Here is a 15,230-nt window from a genome sequence, read left to right as displayed (position 1 = left end):
TAGACAAATAAAAAATAATAAAGGTTTGAAAATGGTGCAAGTACAAAAAGACTCAAATGGTGAGTCTTAAAATTATAGGAATTAAACCAATGAAATCTACGGTCTTTTTTGTTTTTCTTTTTTTTTTTTAACATATCCTCTATATTTCCTATGTCCTCACTAGTACTGAAAATGATTCCTAGAATTGAGGGATCATTTTCATTAGCTTGAAAATAATCTCTGCCTATTATCTTTTCTTTCTTTCTCTACCTTCTTTCTTCACTCGCCCCCCCCCCCCCTTTCATTCCCATTATAGGGGATATACACACCAGATTCTGGAGTTCTGACGATCGTGCTGTCAATGTATCCTGCTTCTGTAGTAACAGCAGAGACTTCAAACAAATATGTGGTGTATGGCCTCAGGTGGGTTACTACAAAACTGATGGGCTCATTCCACACGGAACTTCTTCGACTCATTGCCAAGGCATTGGGCAAATATGTGACCCTAGGGGGAGATGTGGCTCTAACAGAAGTTGGCGAAGGTCTGGTCGTACTCCATAAAAAAGATTCACTGTTCTCCTATTGAACAAAATGTTTTAACATGAATGAGAAAAAAATGTAGTGGCATACCTGCTATCATTTAATTCTCATTGAGAGTCAGTCTACAGATATTTATGAACTTAGAATGTACCCCAGGCATTGTGCTAATGACTGGAGCATAGACCATGAAAAATGTAGTAGAGTTAAAAAGAGCACAAGACTTGGGATCTGGAGATATATTAATAGCTAATATTTTTAGGTTGAGTAAAAGCTTGCACACTTACACAATTTACAAAGTTATGCCATATATATAAATATATATATATATATATATGTATGTATGTATGTAATTGATTAAGGGAATGAGTGACATGATTAGGACTGTGTTTTAGGGAAAACTACTTTATACATGTCTATGAAAAGAAAAGGATTGGGGGCATTTCAAGGCAGAGGGAAGGAGCTGAATTGGGAGTGTTGAGAGTAAAAGAAAAGTGTTATTGGGAGTGTGGAATGCTTATATTTTCTCTTTGTCAATGATAACTCATGGGTTGAGGTCAATTTATGACATTCCCAAGGACAAAAACATGGCCCCCAAAGGCCCTGAACTTCACTTTGGAGAATACTAGTAAAATAGATATATAACTGACTTCAGACTCAAAAACAGTTGGGTTTAAGCTCTACCTCTGACATTATTGTTGATCTGACCATAGGCAAGGAACTTAATCTCTCAATGCCCTAATCAGTTCTCTGAGATTATATAAACTGTCTAGTAATGACTGATTATTGATATCTATCTATTGATAAAGGGAGATCCTAAGGAACCTTACTGACCAGATGAAATCTTAATTCTAAATCTGGGAAAATATATAATACTAAATATTTATATAGTGTGTTATAACTATATAATAATTGAATAGTTATTTAAATGATGATTTAATAAATAATGATTGATGTAATAATTAAATTAATTATATAAAATATAATAAGTTGTATCTATACTACAAGGCAATTGTGAGGATCAAATAAGACAATGGGCATAAAGCACGTTGTCAATTTTAAAAATAAAAGCTGACTGTTATAAATTTAAAATAACTTGGGTTGCATCTAATAAGATACAAAAGATAGGGAGGTAAAAACATGGTGTCTATACTCGAAAAGCTTGCATTCTACCAAGGGAAACAATATTCAAATAACTGGATACACATATGATATAGATGGTAAAAATGAAAAGTAACTTCATGAGGAAGGCACATATTAGGCATTTAATAAACATTTTCTGATTGTTTAATTGATGTAAATTTATCCTTATCATGTCAGCTTATACAGCAATAAGACGTTTCTTGTAGACAACATCATGCAAAACATCTCAGGCTAGGAATATCAAATTACAGTCATGTGTATAAAGATCTATATGTGCAGGTACAATACATCCAGGTATCCATGTATATAGACATATGTTTTTGCATATGTATATACGTGCATGTGTAATTGTTATATATTTACATATGTAAACAAAGATACAAAATGTATATGAGTGTATATTATCAGATCACAAAGAAATGCATTTATAGCATAAGAACCTATGAACACTTTTTAGGTTAACTTTTACTTCCTTTAAGTTTAGAATCTAGTTAAGAATCTCTTAGAACGTAATACAGTACCTCTTTCCTTGTCCTCCCTACACCTCCCAATCTTCTCAATGTTTCTCTCTCTTATATCTGGTTGTTTTCTTTTCCTCTTTAAATCTCTCACAAAACTTTAGACCCCTTTCATGTATCTAATTTTGTATTATAGTTTCTTTTGTTCCCTACTTTATCCATTAAAAATCCTGTATTTTTTTCAAAGTTCAAGCATCATTTCCTATAACAAGTTATTCCTGAAACCATAAGGTTCTAGTATCCCACCCAACTCTAAACATTTCCCTGTTGTTTTACTTTTTTGCATACATGTTGCATATTTTTATATATACATATATATGTATGTGTATATATATATATATACATATATATATATATATATATATATATATTATATATATATATATATATATATATATACTTGTTTTGCTCAATTAAGAATGTAATTTTGAAAACAAGAATTCTTTTATGTTTTGTCTTCGAATCTCCAGTGTCTAGCATGGTGTCTGGAATACTGCATGGGGTTTATAAATATATGTGATTGGCTTAATAAATACACACATCTATAACTCTCTAAAATGAAGGCACTATAGCATATTTCACATCACATAGTAAACTTTACTGTAGACCCAAACCAATAGAGTAAGGTAATGATTTGCAATCTTTGGGCTAAGGTCTATGGAGAGGTCACAGAATTATTCCAAAGGGTGCAAAAATCCAAACATTGTCATTTTCACTTTTATTTAGCAGAGATACCTTCTGAGGGTTGAACAAATAAATGGCTTTCAAACAAATATTATTATTCTCCTAAAGTACAATCCATATTCTTTTTTTTTTTTTGGCTTTTGAACATATGTTATTTTAGTGTACAAACCTCCTCATGAGGAAACTATGTCTACCAATACAGACTAAAACTCTTCAATTTAAATTCATCTTAGACTCTAAAAGATTGTTCTTTGGGTAGAGCTACACAGCCTGTACATCAGAGGAAGAATTGGAATTCAGGAATTCCTATAGTACAATGTTAATTCTCATTGGATTATGTTTTTACTATTTTTACTTTTTTATTTCTCTAATAATGTTTAGCTTTTTGTTAACATTATTTTAGTTATTAAAATAAAATTTCATTTAAAAGAATTAACAAATTGCTGCTTTTTTGTAATTGTGTATATTTATCATGTCATCAAGATGTGCATTATAATATAAATGTTATCATGAATATTCTCAATCTTAATAGTACAACTTCTATTATATGGGAGGAGGTAAAGCTCATAAAAGTTTAAGACATAAAAAAAAGTCCTCACAAAACAACAAGGAAAAAAAATGGAGAATCATGTAGCTGTCAATAGAGTTACACATTAAATTTAATGAAATGATTTTCTGGAAATGTTTAAAATAGGGAAGGCATTTTGTGATACTTACATTACACTCTGGTAACTTTCCTGAGAGAAGATCCTCAACTTTAATTGAGACGTCTTTCACTATGATTCCACTTCTTGCATGCTTTACACTAATCTTGAAGCTAGTAATCTTACCATTTGGTTGCCGAGGCAAATACCAAATTAAATTGACTGCTGAATAATTGAAGGTCTCCACTGTGAGATTTACCACTTTGCCTGGAGCTATGGAAAACATTAATGAGTTATAATTAGAAATATTACTGTGAAACTTAAGAAAGAATAAAATTTGAAGTTTTCTACAGCATCTGAAATAATTTTGAAAATTTAATGAATCAGATGAAGTGTACCAGGGAGTATCATTTAAAAATATCTTGAATCAAAAGTTACCCAGAATTAAGGAAGAAGAAATAGCAGTGTTCACTAAGATTAATCCTATATATTCTATCAAGAATCTTTTGTTTTAAGCAGTTCTTTTGTGCTGAGAAAATAAATAATTTCCCTATACCTGATCTGGAGTAGTTTTCTAATGTCTGTCCAGAAGACTCTAGATAAGATACAACTTAAACTCTAAGTGAGGAGGGCAAAGAGCAAGAGAATATAAAATATAACTTGACCTTTTTCTTTAGAGATCATGCTCCTCCAGATCTGAAACTAATATTGGAGTATGAGACCATCATCTGGCATCCCCAAGTCCTTGGGACATACAATAGGTTCAATTTTGCAATGGATTTTTTTGGCTTTATTTACCCATAACCCAAAAGAATACTTTCCCCATATTAAGTATTTTATACATGTTTGTTGAGTATTCCAATATATTTAAAGTAAAAACAACACATGTGAAGTAGTCAGTTTTTTGAGGGTTTTCTGTTGTTGTTTTTGTTGTTGCTGTCAGGTCTATGAGAATATTGTCATGGGGAGCCTTTCCTTCCAAACTTCCTAATGATGTCTCCCTCTACTTTCAAGCTTCTGATAGATTTTATACCCCTTAGCATCATTCTCTTGGAATGAACCAAGAGTTCCCCTTTACTTTGACTTTCAGGACCATTTTCCATTTCCTAATACTGGGGCACATATGGTCTATTCCATTGATTTAAGGAACATATGGATGAGGAAATTTCCTCTTTCAATGGAAATCATTCCCTTCTCTGCCACTTCTATAGTTAAAGATTTTCCTCAAAAGCTTAAGTAAGCTGTTTAGGTTTACACAGCTAAAACCTGACAGAGGCGGAACTTTAATATGGATCTACTCGACTCAGACTACTAGCAGGGGCAGAGACTACCAACCACAACCTTACCATTAATCTACAAGATCTTACAATCTGACCTTATACTCTTTAGACTCTTGAATATTAACATTTAACCTGGCACCCTCAGGACCCTTGGAGTATCTAGAATCTTTGAAGTTAGTCTGTCATGAATAGAGAATTCATAAAGGGGAAATAATATGAAACCAAATATAGTTTAAGGCTTTTAATGTCAGGATGATAATTTGCTTTTTTATTTTAGAGGCAATGCAAAGTCTTTAAAGACCTTTGAGTAGCAGAATGACTGTCAGATGCTTTTTATATCACTAACATTAAATATTTTTTGAGAAATATTGTCTTTTTATCTAATTCTAATTATATAGAAATAAATATTCCTTGTAGGTGATTTGATAATAATCAGCCTCAAAATACTTTCCATGTTTAGTGATACAATTAATGTTTTATTTTTCAATAAGGAAGAGCAACAAGAATATAAATATGGAAAATATTTTTCTCCTTTAAATTGGAATTAGAGCTAGAAATAAGGAGAGGGTGTGGCAACTTGGTGTGGTAGTTAGAGAAATGGACTTGAAATCAAGTCCTCTGACATATATTGCCTACATGATCCTGAATAAGTTACTTAGGCAGTTAGAGTTCTAAGCAACTCTTAAAGAGCCTAAACTTCCAGTTGGCATAGAAATATATTTTGTATAACTTCTCATGTATATCTTGTATCAAATTTCTTTTTTTTTATAGGGGTGGGGGGAGGTGGGAGGAGAGAAGGGAAACAGAATCTGGATATCAAACTTTTTAAGAATGAAGGTCAAAAAATTTACATCCAATTGTGAAATATTTTTTATCAATTTTATTTATTTTTTAAGCAATAAGGTTAAGTGACTTGTCCAAAGTCACACAGCTAAGCAATTATTAAGTGTCTGAGGCTGGATCTGAACTCAAGTCCTCCTGACTCCAGGGCAAGTACTCTATTCACTGTGCCACCAAATTTTTTTTTTAAAAAGTGAAGGAGTCTAGGTTGTAGAGAAGATACCAATCTGCATTGTAGAGTAAGTTTTCCCCACCTAGAAATCCCTCAAATTAATGAAATCATATGTCAGCCCTTATCCAATCTGGAAGTAAATACGTATAAAGAACAAATATCAATATTGTATACATGGGCTAGAAATGTCCCAATAAATCACAATTTTAAGTGTGTAAAAAAGATGGAGACAATTAGAATCTCTTAAGAATATGATGCCACCTGGGGAAAGTAGATATATAATTTAACAATATGACAAGGTCATTAGTAAAAGAAAGTGTAAAATTGAAGTAGATAAAATACATTTCAGTGATAAAAACATGTGGTTAAGTATAAAGATTTCTAGTTGTAAGATACCAAACACAATCTGGAGAGCAATTTTAACCATTTACACATATAATCATCCCAAAATTTGATAGGAAACCATATGAACTATATAGCAAGCTTAATTTAAGATCAGGGGGAAATTATATGAATACTGTGGTAAGAATTATTAAATTATATAATGATATATTTGAGAATCACAAAACAAAAAATTTACATGGAATAATTAATATAGACTGATAGATTAAATAATAGTAATATTTTCTATAATGTTAAAATGAAAAGGAAATAGAATTTTGCATTTATCAAATATCAAGACTTAAGAAGTATGAAAGAGCATAGACTATATAAAGAACTCTCCTCCAATTAAGCACAATCTGAGTTCTAGATATGGCATCATGAAGATCTGAGTTTGAATCCTGGTTTAGACACTAGCTATGTGACTCTGAATCATTTATGCTCTCTGACCTCAGTTTCCATATCTGTAAAATCTGTAGAACCAAGGGACTTGATTAAATGGACTGAGATCTCCACCACCTCTAAATCTAAGATTTTATCATCGCAAGTCCTGCATCCAAAATATATTAGTTGCGAAGATCTGGACAATGGTAATACTTTAAACTACAAATTGTAGAACATTGTCTATTCACATGAATAAAGGGAGTTTTCTCAACAGATAACTTCCTACAGTGATAAAACCATAAGCCCATATCACTTCCCCTAAAATAGAGTATTCTAAATGAAGTTATAGTATATTTAAATAATCCAATGATCTATAATTTACATTGGTATGGTTCCTCCTTTGTGAAGATTTCAGGTCCTCTATAACTTAGGAGATAATTTTTAAAGAGTTTCTGCTGTGGAAGGATTTGCATTAACTGATGCTGAGTGAGATGAGCAGAACTAGAAAAACATTGTACACCCTAACAGCAACATGGGGGTGAAGATTAACCTTAATGGACATACTTATTTCATCAGTGCAACAATCAGGCACAATTTGGGGCTATCTGCATTGGAGAATACTATCTGTATCCAGAGAAAGAACTGTGGAATTAGAACAAAGACCAAAGACTATTACCTTCAATTTCAGGGGGAAAAATCTTTCATCTCATTATGTAATTTTACTATATCTTATACTTTATTTTTCTTCCTTAAGGATATGATTTCTCTCTCATCACACTCAACTTGAATCAATGTATACCATGGAAACAATGTAAAGACTAATAGACTACCTTCTGTGGGGGGTGGGGGGGAGAGGAGCAAGAATAGGAAGAAAAAATGTAAAATTCAAACTATATAAAACCTGTCTTAAAAAAAAAGAGTTTCTGCTGCCAAAATTCTCGTGACACTAAATTCAAACTAATGATGAATTACTTTGGTCTTAGCCAGGCCAGTGTTCAGACAATATGCAATCAACCTCAGTGTTAATCTAGGTCTTTCCACTTTGAAAGATCTGATAGGGTTCCTATTCCTCTGACAGTGCTTGGGCCTCCACTTCAGAGAATCACAGAATCTGAGAGTTGGAATTTCAGAGCCATCAAGTCCAATTCGATTAGGAAATGAATATCCATTGAAACACAACTGATAGTAAATTGTCCAGGCTCTGTTTGAAGACCTCCAAGGAGGAAGAATCCAAGGACTCTCGTTGTTAAGGATTTTTTTTTTCAGATATCAGGCTTAAATTGGTGTTTAAACAAAATGAGAATAAATATTAAATTAAAAAAACCAATAATATCCATCAATCTCTCCTGGATCCTTTAGGTCAAGTTAGAACAAGATTAATACCTCTTTCAGAAGACAACACTTAACCCATAAAATATTCAAAAACAGCTCTAATTTTCCTTTATTTTTCAGGATAGATATTCTAGTTCCTTCAATTGATTTCCATATGACATAAAGAATCTTTGCCATACTGATTGCTTTCCTCTGAACACTATCCATCTGATCACTTTAATTCTTCTTTTTTGGGGAGTTTTTTCAAGGCAAATGGGGTTAAGTGACTTGCCCAAGGCCACACAGCTAGGTATTCATTAAGTGTCTGAGGGCAGATTTGAACTCAGGTACTCCTGACTTCAGGGCCAGTGCTCTATCTACTGCACCACCTAGCTGTCCCAGATCACTTCAGTTCTTTATCAGAATCCCCAGAAGAGAATACAATACTCCAGATGAGATCTGACCAGCGGAGAGCATAGTGGTACTAATAACTCTCATTTCCTGAGAACTACACATCACTTTATAGATCCAAAAGCATGTAACCTTCTTTGATTTCCACACCACACTTCTTACTCGTGAAACTCATAGTTTACGATTTAAAAAAAAAAAATCACAAGATCTCTTTTTTAAGAGCAATAGTTTTCTATTACTATTCTATTTTGTTAGTAAGTCAGTTTTTAAGTCCTTATATACAAAGAACTTATCTGTGCTGAAGATATATATATATATATATATATATATATGTATATGCATGTGTATATTTATACATTTACATATATATGGGAGTATTTGTATATATATATATATGTGTAGACATATGTCTATATATATACATACATACATATAATATATATATATATATATATATATATATATATATATATATATATATTAAATAGTTCTAGAGGGAAAGGGAATGTTCATGACCCAAAGAAGTCACATTAAAACGACAGATACGATGTGTAAATAGCTATGTATATCGAAGATATATACAATATAAATAGGTGATTCCAGAAAGAAGACCCAGGGTAGGGGTAGCATTTGTTAGCAAAGGTCTCTTGCAGAAATTGAGATTTGAGCTGGGACTTGAAAAAGAATAAGAGAGGCAGGAAGCAAATATGAAAAAGGAAAGAATTCCAGGTATGAGAACAGTCAATGCAAAAGCATAAAATAGATTGCATTCAGTATAGAGTACATATTATAGGTACATACATAGCTACATATATATGTATACAAAATGTATAGAATACATTCATCCTTTCTCACCATCCTTTTATTCTTTGCAAAAAAAGGGAAGGAAACAAAGATTGAGAAAAATATAATGGAACAATAGGATTGAGAAAAATACACAATTAACACTCATAAAATAAATGCAATTTGGATGAAATCCTTCATAATATAGAAGAAGAGAAGAATGGATTAGAAAGAAATAAGGAGGATATATTATTTAAAATAAATATACTTGTAACAAAATTAAAATTTAGAATTAAAATGCACATCATTTACTTTTTAAGTTCAACTGATTTACCATAGATAAACTTAGAAAGCAGGAGTAACAACCACAATTTCAGATAAAGTTACCATAATTGTAGATATAATTTAAAAAGAGATGACTGGGGAAATTACATTATACTAAAAATCATTGTTGATAATAAATCAATATCAATACCTAATGAATATGCAACAAATAGCTTAGCATCTAAATATGCAATAGAAAAGTTAAAAAATTTTCAGGGACAAATAAACAATAAAATTATAAGAGTATAGTCATTATCAGATCTTAATGAATCTAATAAAAAAATAAACAAGAAGAAGAACCTGAATAGGTTTTGAAAAAGATGAGAAATGATCTTGAGTAATTAATGAAAAAGAATAGAAAGCATTCTACATACTTTTTGATCTTTCATGGATAGCTCTGATACAACAACCAGTCATAAATACTTCACCAAAAATATGGAAAAGCAGAAATCTCAAGTGAGAAAATGCTGAACCTACTAAAATAAAATTATATTTATATTTAAATTTCATCAAAATTATCAAATTTCATCAAAAAATTTCAAAGAAAATTGCTGCAATGAAGCAATATGCAAAAGCTTATGGGATGAAGATAGAATTATCCTTAAGGAAAAAGGTTTATCTCTAAATGCTTTCACAAAAGAAAAAGGCAAATCTACACATTGGGACTGAACCTTTTTAAAATATCAGAACAACAAAACTCACAACTAAAGAAAAAAGCAGAAATTCTAAAAATCAAGGAAGAGATTAGTAAAATTAAGTTTTAGTAAAATCTAAACCAAAAAAATGATAAATGAAATAAAGCTTTAAAAATAATCTGATTTTAAATAATTACAAAATTTAACTTTAATATAAAAATTAGAGGAAAGTTTACAGTAATTAAAGAAGTAAAAAATAAAATAATTGGAAACTATTTTCCTCAAGTATATTCTAATGAAAATAATAGCTTAAAGGACAAGGATAAATGTTTACAAAAACAGAAATAAATCCAAATTTATATAATAAAAAATAGATCATTTAAGTAATCCACTATCAGAAAACTACATCAAACAATGCATAAATGAATTTCCATGGGGAACAAAAATTAAGACAAGATGAATTTACAAGTGAAATCTAGAAAGTATTTTTTTAATTAATTTTAATATTAATATTTTGAAAAATAGTAAGAAGCCCTACCAATTTCTTTTTGTGTTATAAATAATTCTTGATATTAAAACCAGAGACAAATCAAAATGGAACAAATAAACAATTTCCCAGTTAGTACCTAATGATCACTGATGCAAAGACAATGAGCAATGAACCTATATCAACATAGTTCAAACTCAATTTATACTGGGAATATAGGGTTACTTTTATATTTAGAAAAATCTTTATTTAAAAGAAAATAAGAATAACAAAATTATTATATCAATAGATGCAGAAAAGGCTTTTGACAAGATACAATACCTCTGTTTGTTCAAAAAAAAGCAAATAGAAAATATGAACAAATGGATCTTTTCTTAATATAAGTGGCATCCATCTAGAAACAAGATCCAACATTTAAGACAATGGTATAAACTAGGGGCCTTTCTAATAAAAGAGTTAAACCAGGTTGCCCATTATCAGTATTTTTGATATGCATATAGATATGATAGTTATGACACTGAGGGAATAAGTATAGAAAAAAAGAAAGAAAAATATTGATCTTGTAGTTGATTTGAAGGCTTACTTAAAGAATTCTTAAGAAAACAATAATTTCATTAGTGTCCAGGAAAATTCATATAAATCACCTCCATCTTATACATGCATATATGTATATATACACACACATAAACACATATATATTACAAAGCCCAGCAAGAAGAGATAAAAGGAGAAAATCCACTGAAAACTGCTACAGAATGTATAAAATTCTTGGGAATCTGTCTGCCAACATATACAAGAGCTATATGAGTACAACTGTAGAATGATCTTTACACAAAGATAGATTTGAATGGAGAAATATGAATTACCCACATGCAAGTTAAGGAAGATAATGAAAATTGACAATATTTTCAAAATTAATTTACTTATTCAGTGCCATAGCAATCAAATTATCAAAGAATTAATTTAGAGAGCTAGAAAAAATAATGAAAGTCATGTAGAGGAATAAGAGGTCGAATATCTCAAGGGAAATAATGGAAGACAGTGAGAAAGAAGAAGCCCAGCTAGTAACAAATCTCAAATTATTATTTGTATTCATAAGAACAATTTATAATAGTAAAAAAGGAGGTCAATAATTAAGACAAATTAGATACATGATATACAAAAGCAAATAAACACACTAACTTAATGTTAATAATAAATAATAAATCCAATGATACAATAGTATTTAATATTATTATTAATAAGTCTAAAGATACTAATTGGATAATAATTCACTATTTAACAAAAATCTGATTAGACAACTAAAAATAAGTTTATCAGAAATTAGGTATAGGCCAGAAGCTTATTCTGTATACTGAGATGAGCTATAAGTGGATATGGGACTTAAACAAAAGAGGTTATATTTTAGGAAAATTACAGGAGAAATAACAAAATTACCCCTATCTGTAATCTATGTGTAGGAAAAACTTCATAACTAAAAGAAAGATAATAAGGAGGACAGAAAATAAAATAGAAACATCTGATTATATAAAATTTAGAAATTTTTGGTACATAACAAAAAATTAAAGTAGTTAAAGTTAGAAGGGAATCAGAAGGGAAAAATCTTTGCCATAAATTTCTATGATGAAGGTCTTATATCTAAGACATGTAAGGAATTGATTCAAATTTATAAAACCCATCCCCCAATAGACATATTATCAGAAAATATGTACAGGGAGTCTTCAAAGGAATAAGCATAAGCTATCTTGTTAAAAAAAAAATCCTCATGGGGAGGCTAAGTGACATAGTGGATAGAGCACTGGCCCTGGAGTCAAGAGTACCTGAATTCAAATCCAGCCTCAGACACTTAATAATTACCTAGCCTTGTGGCCTTGGGCAAGTCACTTAACCCCAATGCCTTGCAAAAAAAAAAACCTAAAAAAATCCTCCAAGTCATTAATAATTAGACAAAAGCAAATTAAAGCAGCTCTGGGTTTCTACCTCCCACTTATCAGACTGGCAAAGATAACAACAAGCACAAAAACAGTATGAAAAAAAACCTATGGCAAATGTTGGAGTTATGGATGAGAAAAAAGTCACACTGAAGCTATGATGGAGCTGTTCCTACTGAGAACAATGGTAGAATTATGAATTTGGACATCCATTTTGTAATTATATACCAAAAATCACTAGCCTGAATACACTTTTACCCAGAAATTTCATTAGTATACTTATACCCAAAGAGAGCAAAGAAGGAAGAAAGGGGCTCTTACATACAGAAAAATCTAAAGACTTTTTTTTATTATAGCAAAAACAGAAACCAAGGGAGAATCCACCTATTGTGATTTTAAACAATCATTATATATTATTGTAATGGAATATAATTGTGATGTTTATATGGCATTTGGGAAGGGAACAGAGAGGATCTCTAAGAACCAATGAAGACTGAAGTGAACAGAATTAAAAGAACAAGGTATAGAAAGAGAAGATAAATAAAAACAAATTTGAAGGATTTTAAAACTGTTTTTCTTTGACATGTTGAATCTGAAATCCCTACAGGACATTTCATTTGAAATATCAAAAAAAGTAGTCGATAATAAAGAATTGAAGCTTAGAGTGAGACAAGATTATGGAAATCATCTCTTTATATCTTTATTATTTGAATTCATTGGTGCTGATGAGATCATCAAGTTAGACTTTTCTGTAGTCAAAGGTATAACTTTGCATTTATCCCTATTCAACTTCATCTAATTAGGTACAGTACAATTATTTAGCCTGTCAAGATTCTTTGGAGTCTCCACTCTGGCAACTAGTATATGTCAACTTTAACTTCATGAGCAGGGCATCTATTTTTTCAAGTAAGTCCTTAACAAAAATGTTAAATTATATATATATATATATATATATATACATATATATATATATAATTTATATAATAATGTATATAAATTATATATATACATAATATAATATATATAAACTATATATGTATACACACACACACACATACACACACACACATATATATATTAAGGACTAAGTTTCAATCCATTCATTAACCAGTTCTCAATCAATCTAATTATATCCATTCCTATCTTTTCCACATGAGATAAGGCATTAGGGGAGGGATTTGAGAGAAGTTATAAACTAGTAATTCTTGAATGTTACAAAAACCATCTCCTTCACTAGATGCTGTGACCTTTGACTTTGCTCTTATTTCTACCCCTACTTCTTTTTGGGTTAACTCCAATAGTTCATCTTCAACTTATTCCTCATTCCTTTAACATGGCTTTTCTCATAAGTCTTTTTTTAATTTCTTTTTTCTCTACAAATGGTTTCTAATTGCCATTTCATCTGCTTAATAGGTTCAAGTATTATATCTATGCAGGAGACTCTAAACCCAATCTCTCATGAGCAGTAGTCTTGTGTCAATAGAAATCTTCACCCAAATGTTCCTCTAACATTTCACAAACTTACATCCAGAAATGAACTCATTATTTTGCTTCATAAATCTACCCATCCTCCCACCCCCACCCCCTTCTTTTTTTGGTAGCAAAAATCAATCAAGTACACAGTAACAGCAATTTTGTTCAATGCAGAACTATGAATGACTTGGTTATTCTCAGCAATAGAATGATCCATGACAATCCCATGGACTAATGATGAAAGATATTATCACCCTCCAGAGGAAGAATAGATACTGATTAAATATAGACTGAGCATGCTATTTTTCACTTTCTTTCATTTTCCCCCCTTTATTCAAGTCTTCTCATACAAAATAACTATTATGAGAATATTTTACCTGATTGCACATGTATAACCTATCTCTGATTTCTTACTCTATCAGGAATGGGGACAGGAGAGGGGGAAGGAAAAAAATAGTATTTATAATTCAAAACTTTAAATAAAATGCTTTAAAATGCATCCTTATATGTTTGTTATGTGTCAGGACTACCTTAAGTGCTCAGTATACAATGATAAAAGTAAAACAACCTGTACCTAAAATATCTTACACTCTAATGGAGGAAACATGCCCATGTAGAGGGAAATGTAAATTGTATATAAAGCACCCACCTTGAATAGGAAGCCACTAGAGACCGGAGGATACCAGAAAAGGCTTGATATGGAAAAATGCACTGTAATTGAACCAGAGAAGGAAACCAGGACTTCACAGGTGAGAAGAAAGAACATTCAAATCATGGAGTAAAATCATTGCAAAGGCATAGGGATGGGAGAAAAGGTGTCATAGGGGAGGTTCAGTAAGTAGACCAAGATGGCTAGAACAGGGAATGCCTGGATGGGAATAATGGAAAAACCAGAACAGACCATGTTGTTGAAGGTTTTAAATCTTGAAGAGCATTATTTGATCTCACTCATTCAGACTGGAGACATCAGAGTTCTCTTTGACATGTCCTTCTCCCTCCCTTAAACATTAAGGCTATTCAGCCAACTCCAGTCTCTTGTAACTTAACAATTTACATTCTTTCATCTGTATTCATATGTCAACACCTTATTTTAGAACCTCATCATCTCTTCCTAAACTATTGAAATAGATTCGGAAATTATCTTGTAGTTTCTGCTTTCTCCAACCATCCTTCACTCAACAGGCAGTAAAAATTCATTTAAGTTTATTCCTGGTATTGTCCTGGGTGAGAGGAACAAACAAAGGCTTTGCATTTAGTTATTTGCTTGTTATCTCCCCATTACAATGTAAACTCCCAGAAGGCATGACTGATTT

General features: G+C 31.1%; 1 protein-coding gene across 1 annotated transcript in view; it reads right to left on the bottom strand.

Moving 5' to 3' along the window:
- Nucleotides 1-15,230, bottom strand: part of PTPRQ (protein tyrosine phosphatase receptor type Q) — a 316,015-nt gene that overhangs the window by 290,788 nt on the left and 9,997 nt on the right. The window contains exons 5-6 of the mRNA XM_074221062.1: nucleotides 3,579-3,778; nucleotides 309-558 (exon numbers count right to left, since the gene is read on the bottom strand). Of these exons, the coding sequence (XP_074077163.1) occupies nucleotides 309-558; nucleotides 3,579-3,778 (450 nt within the window). The remainder of the gene's footprint in view (nucleotides 1-308; nucleotides 559-3,578; nucleotides 3,779-15,230) is intronic.

The sequence above is a fragment of the Macrotis lagotis genome, chromosome 2, assembly GCF_037893015.1.
Source record: "Macrotis lagotis isolate mMagLag1 chromosome 2, bilby.v1.9.chrom.fasta, whole genome shotgun sequence".
In the NCBI taxonomy this organism is placed as follows: Eukaryota; Metazoa; Chordata; class Mammalia; order Peramelemorphia; family Peramelidae; genus Macrotis; species Macrotis lagotis.
The sequence above is the reverse complement of the archived record's forward strand: the minus strand, read 5'-3'. Positions and strand labels throughout refer to the sequence as shown.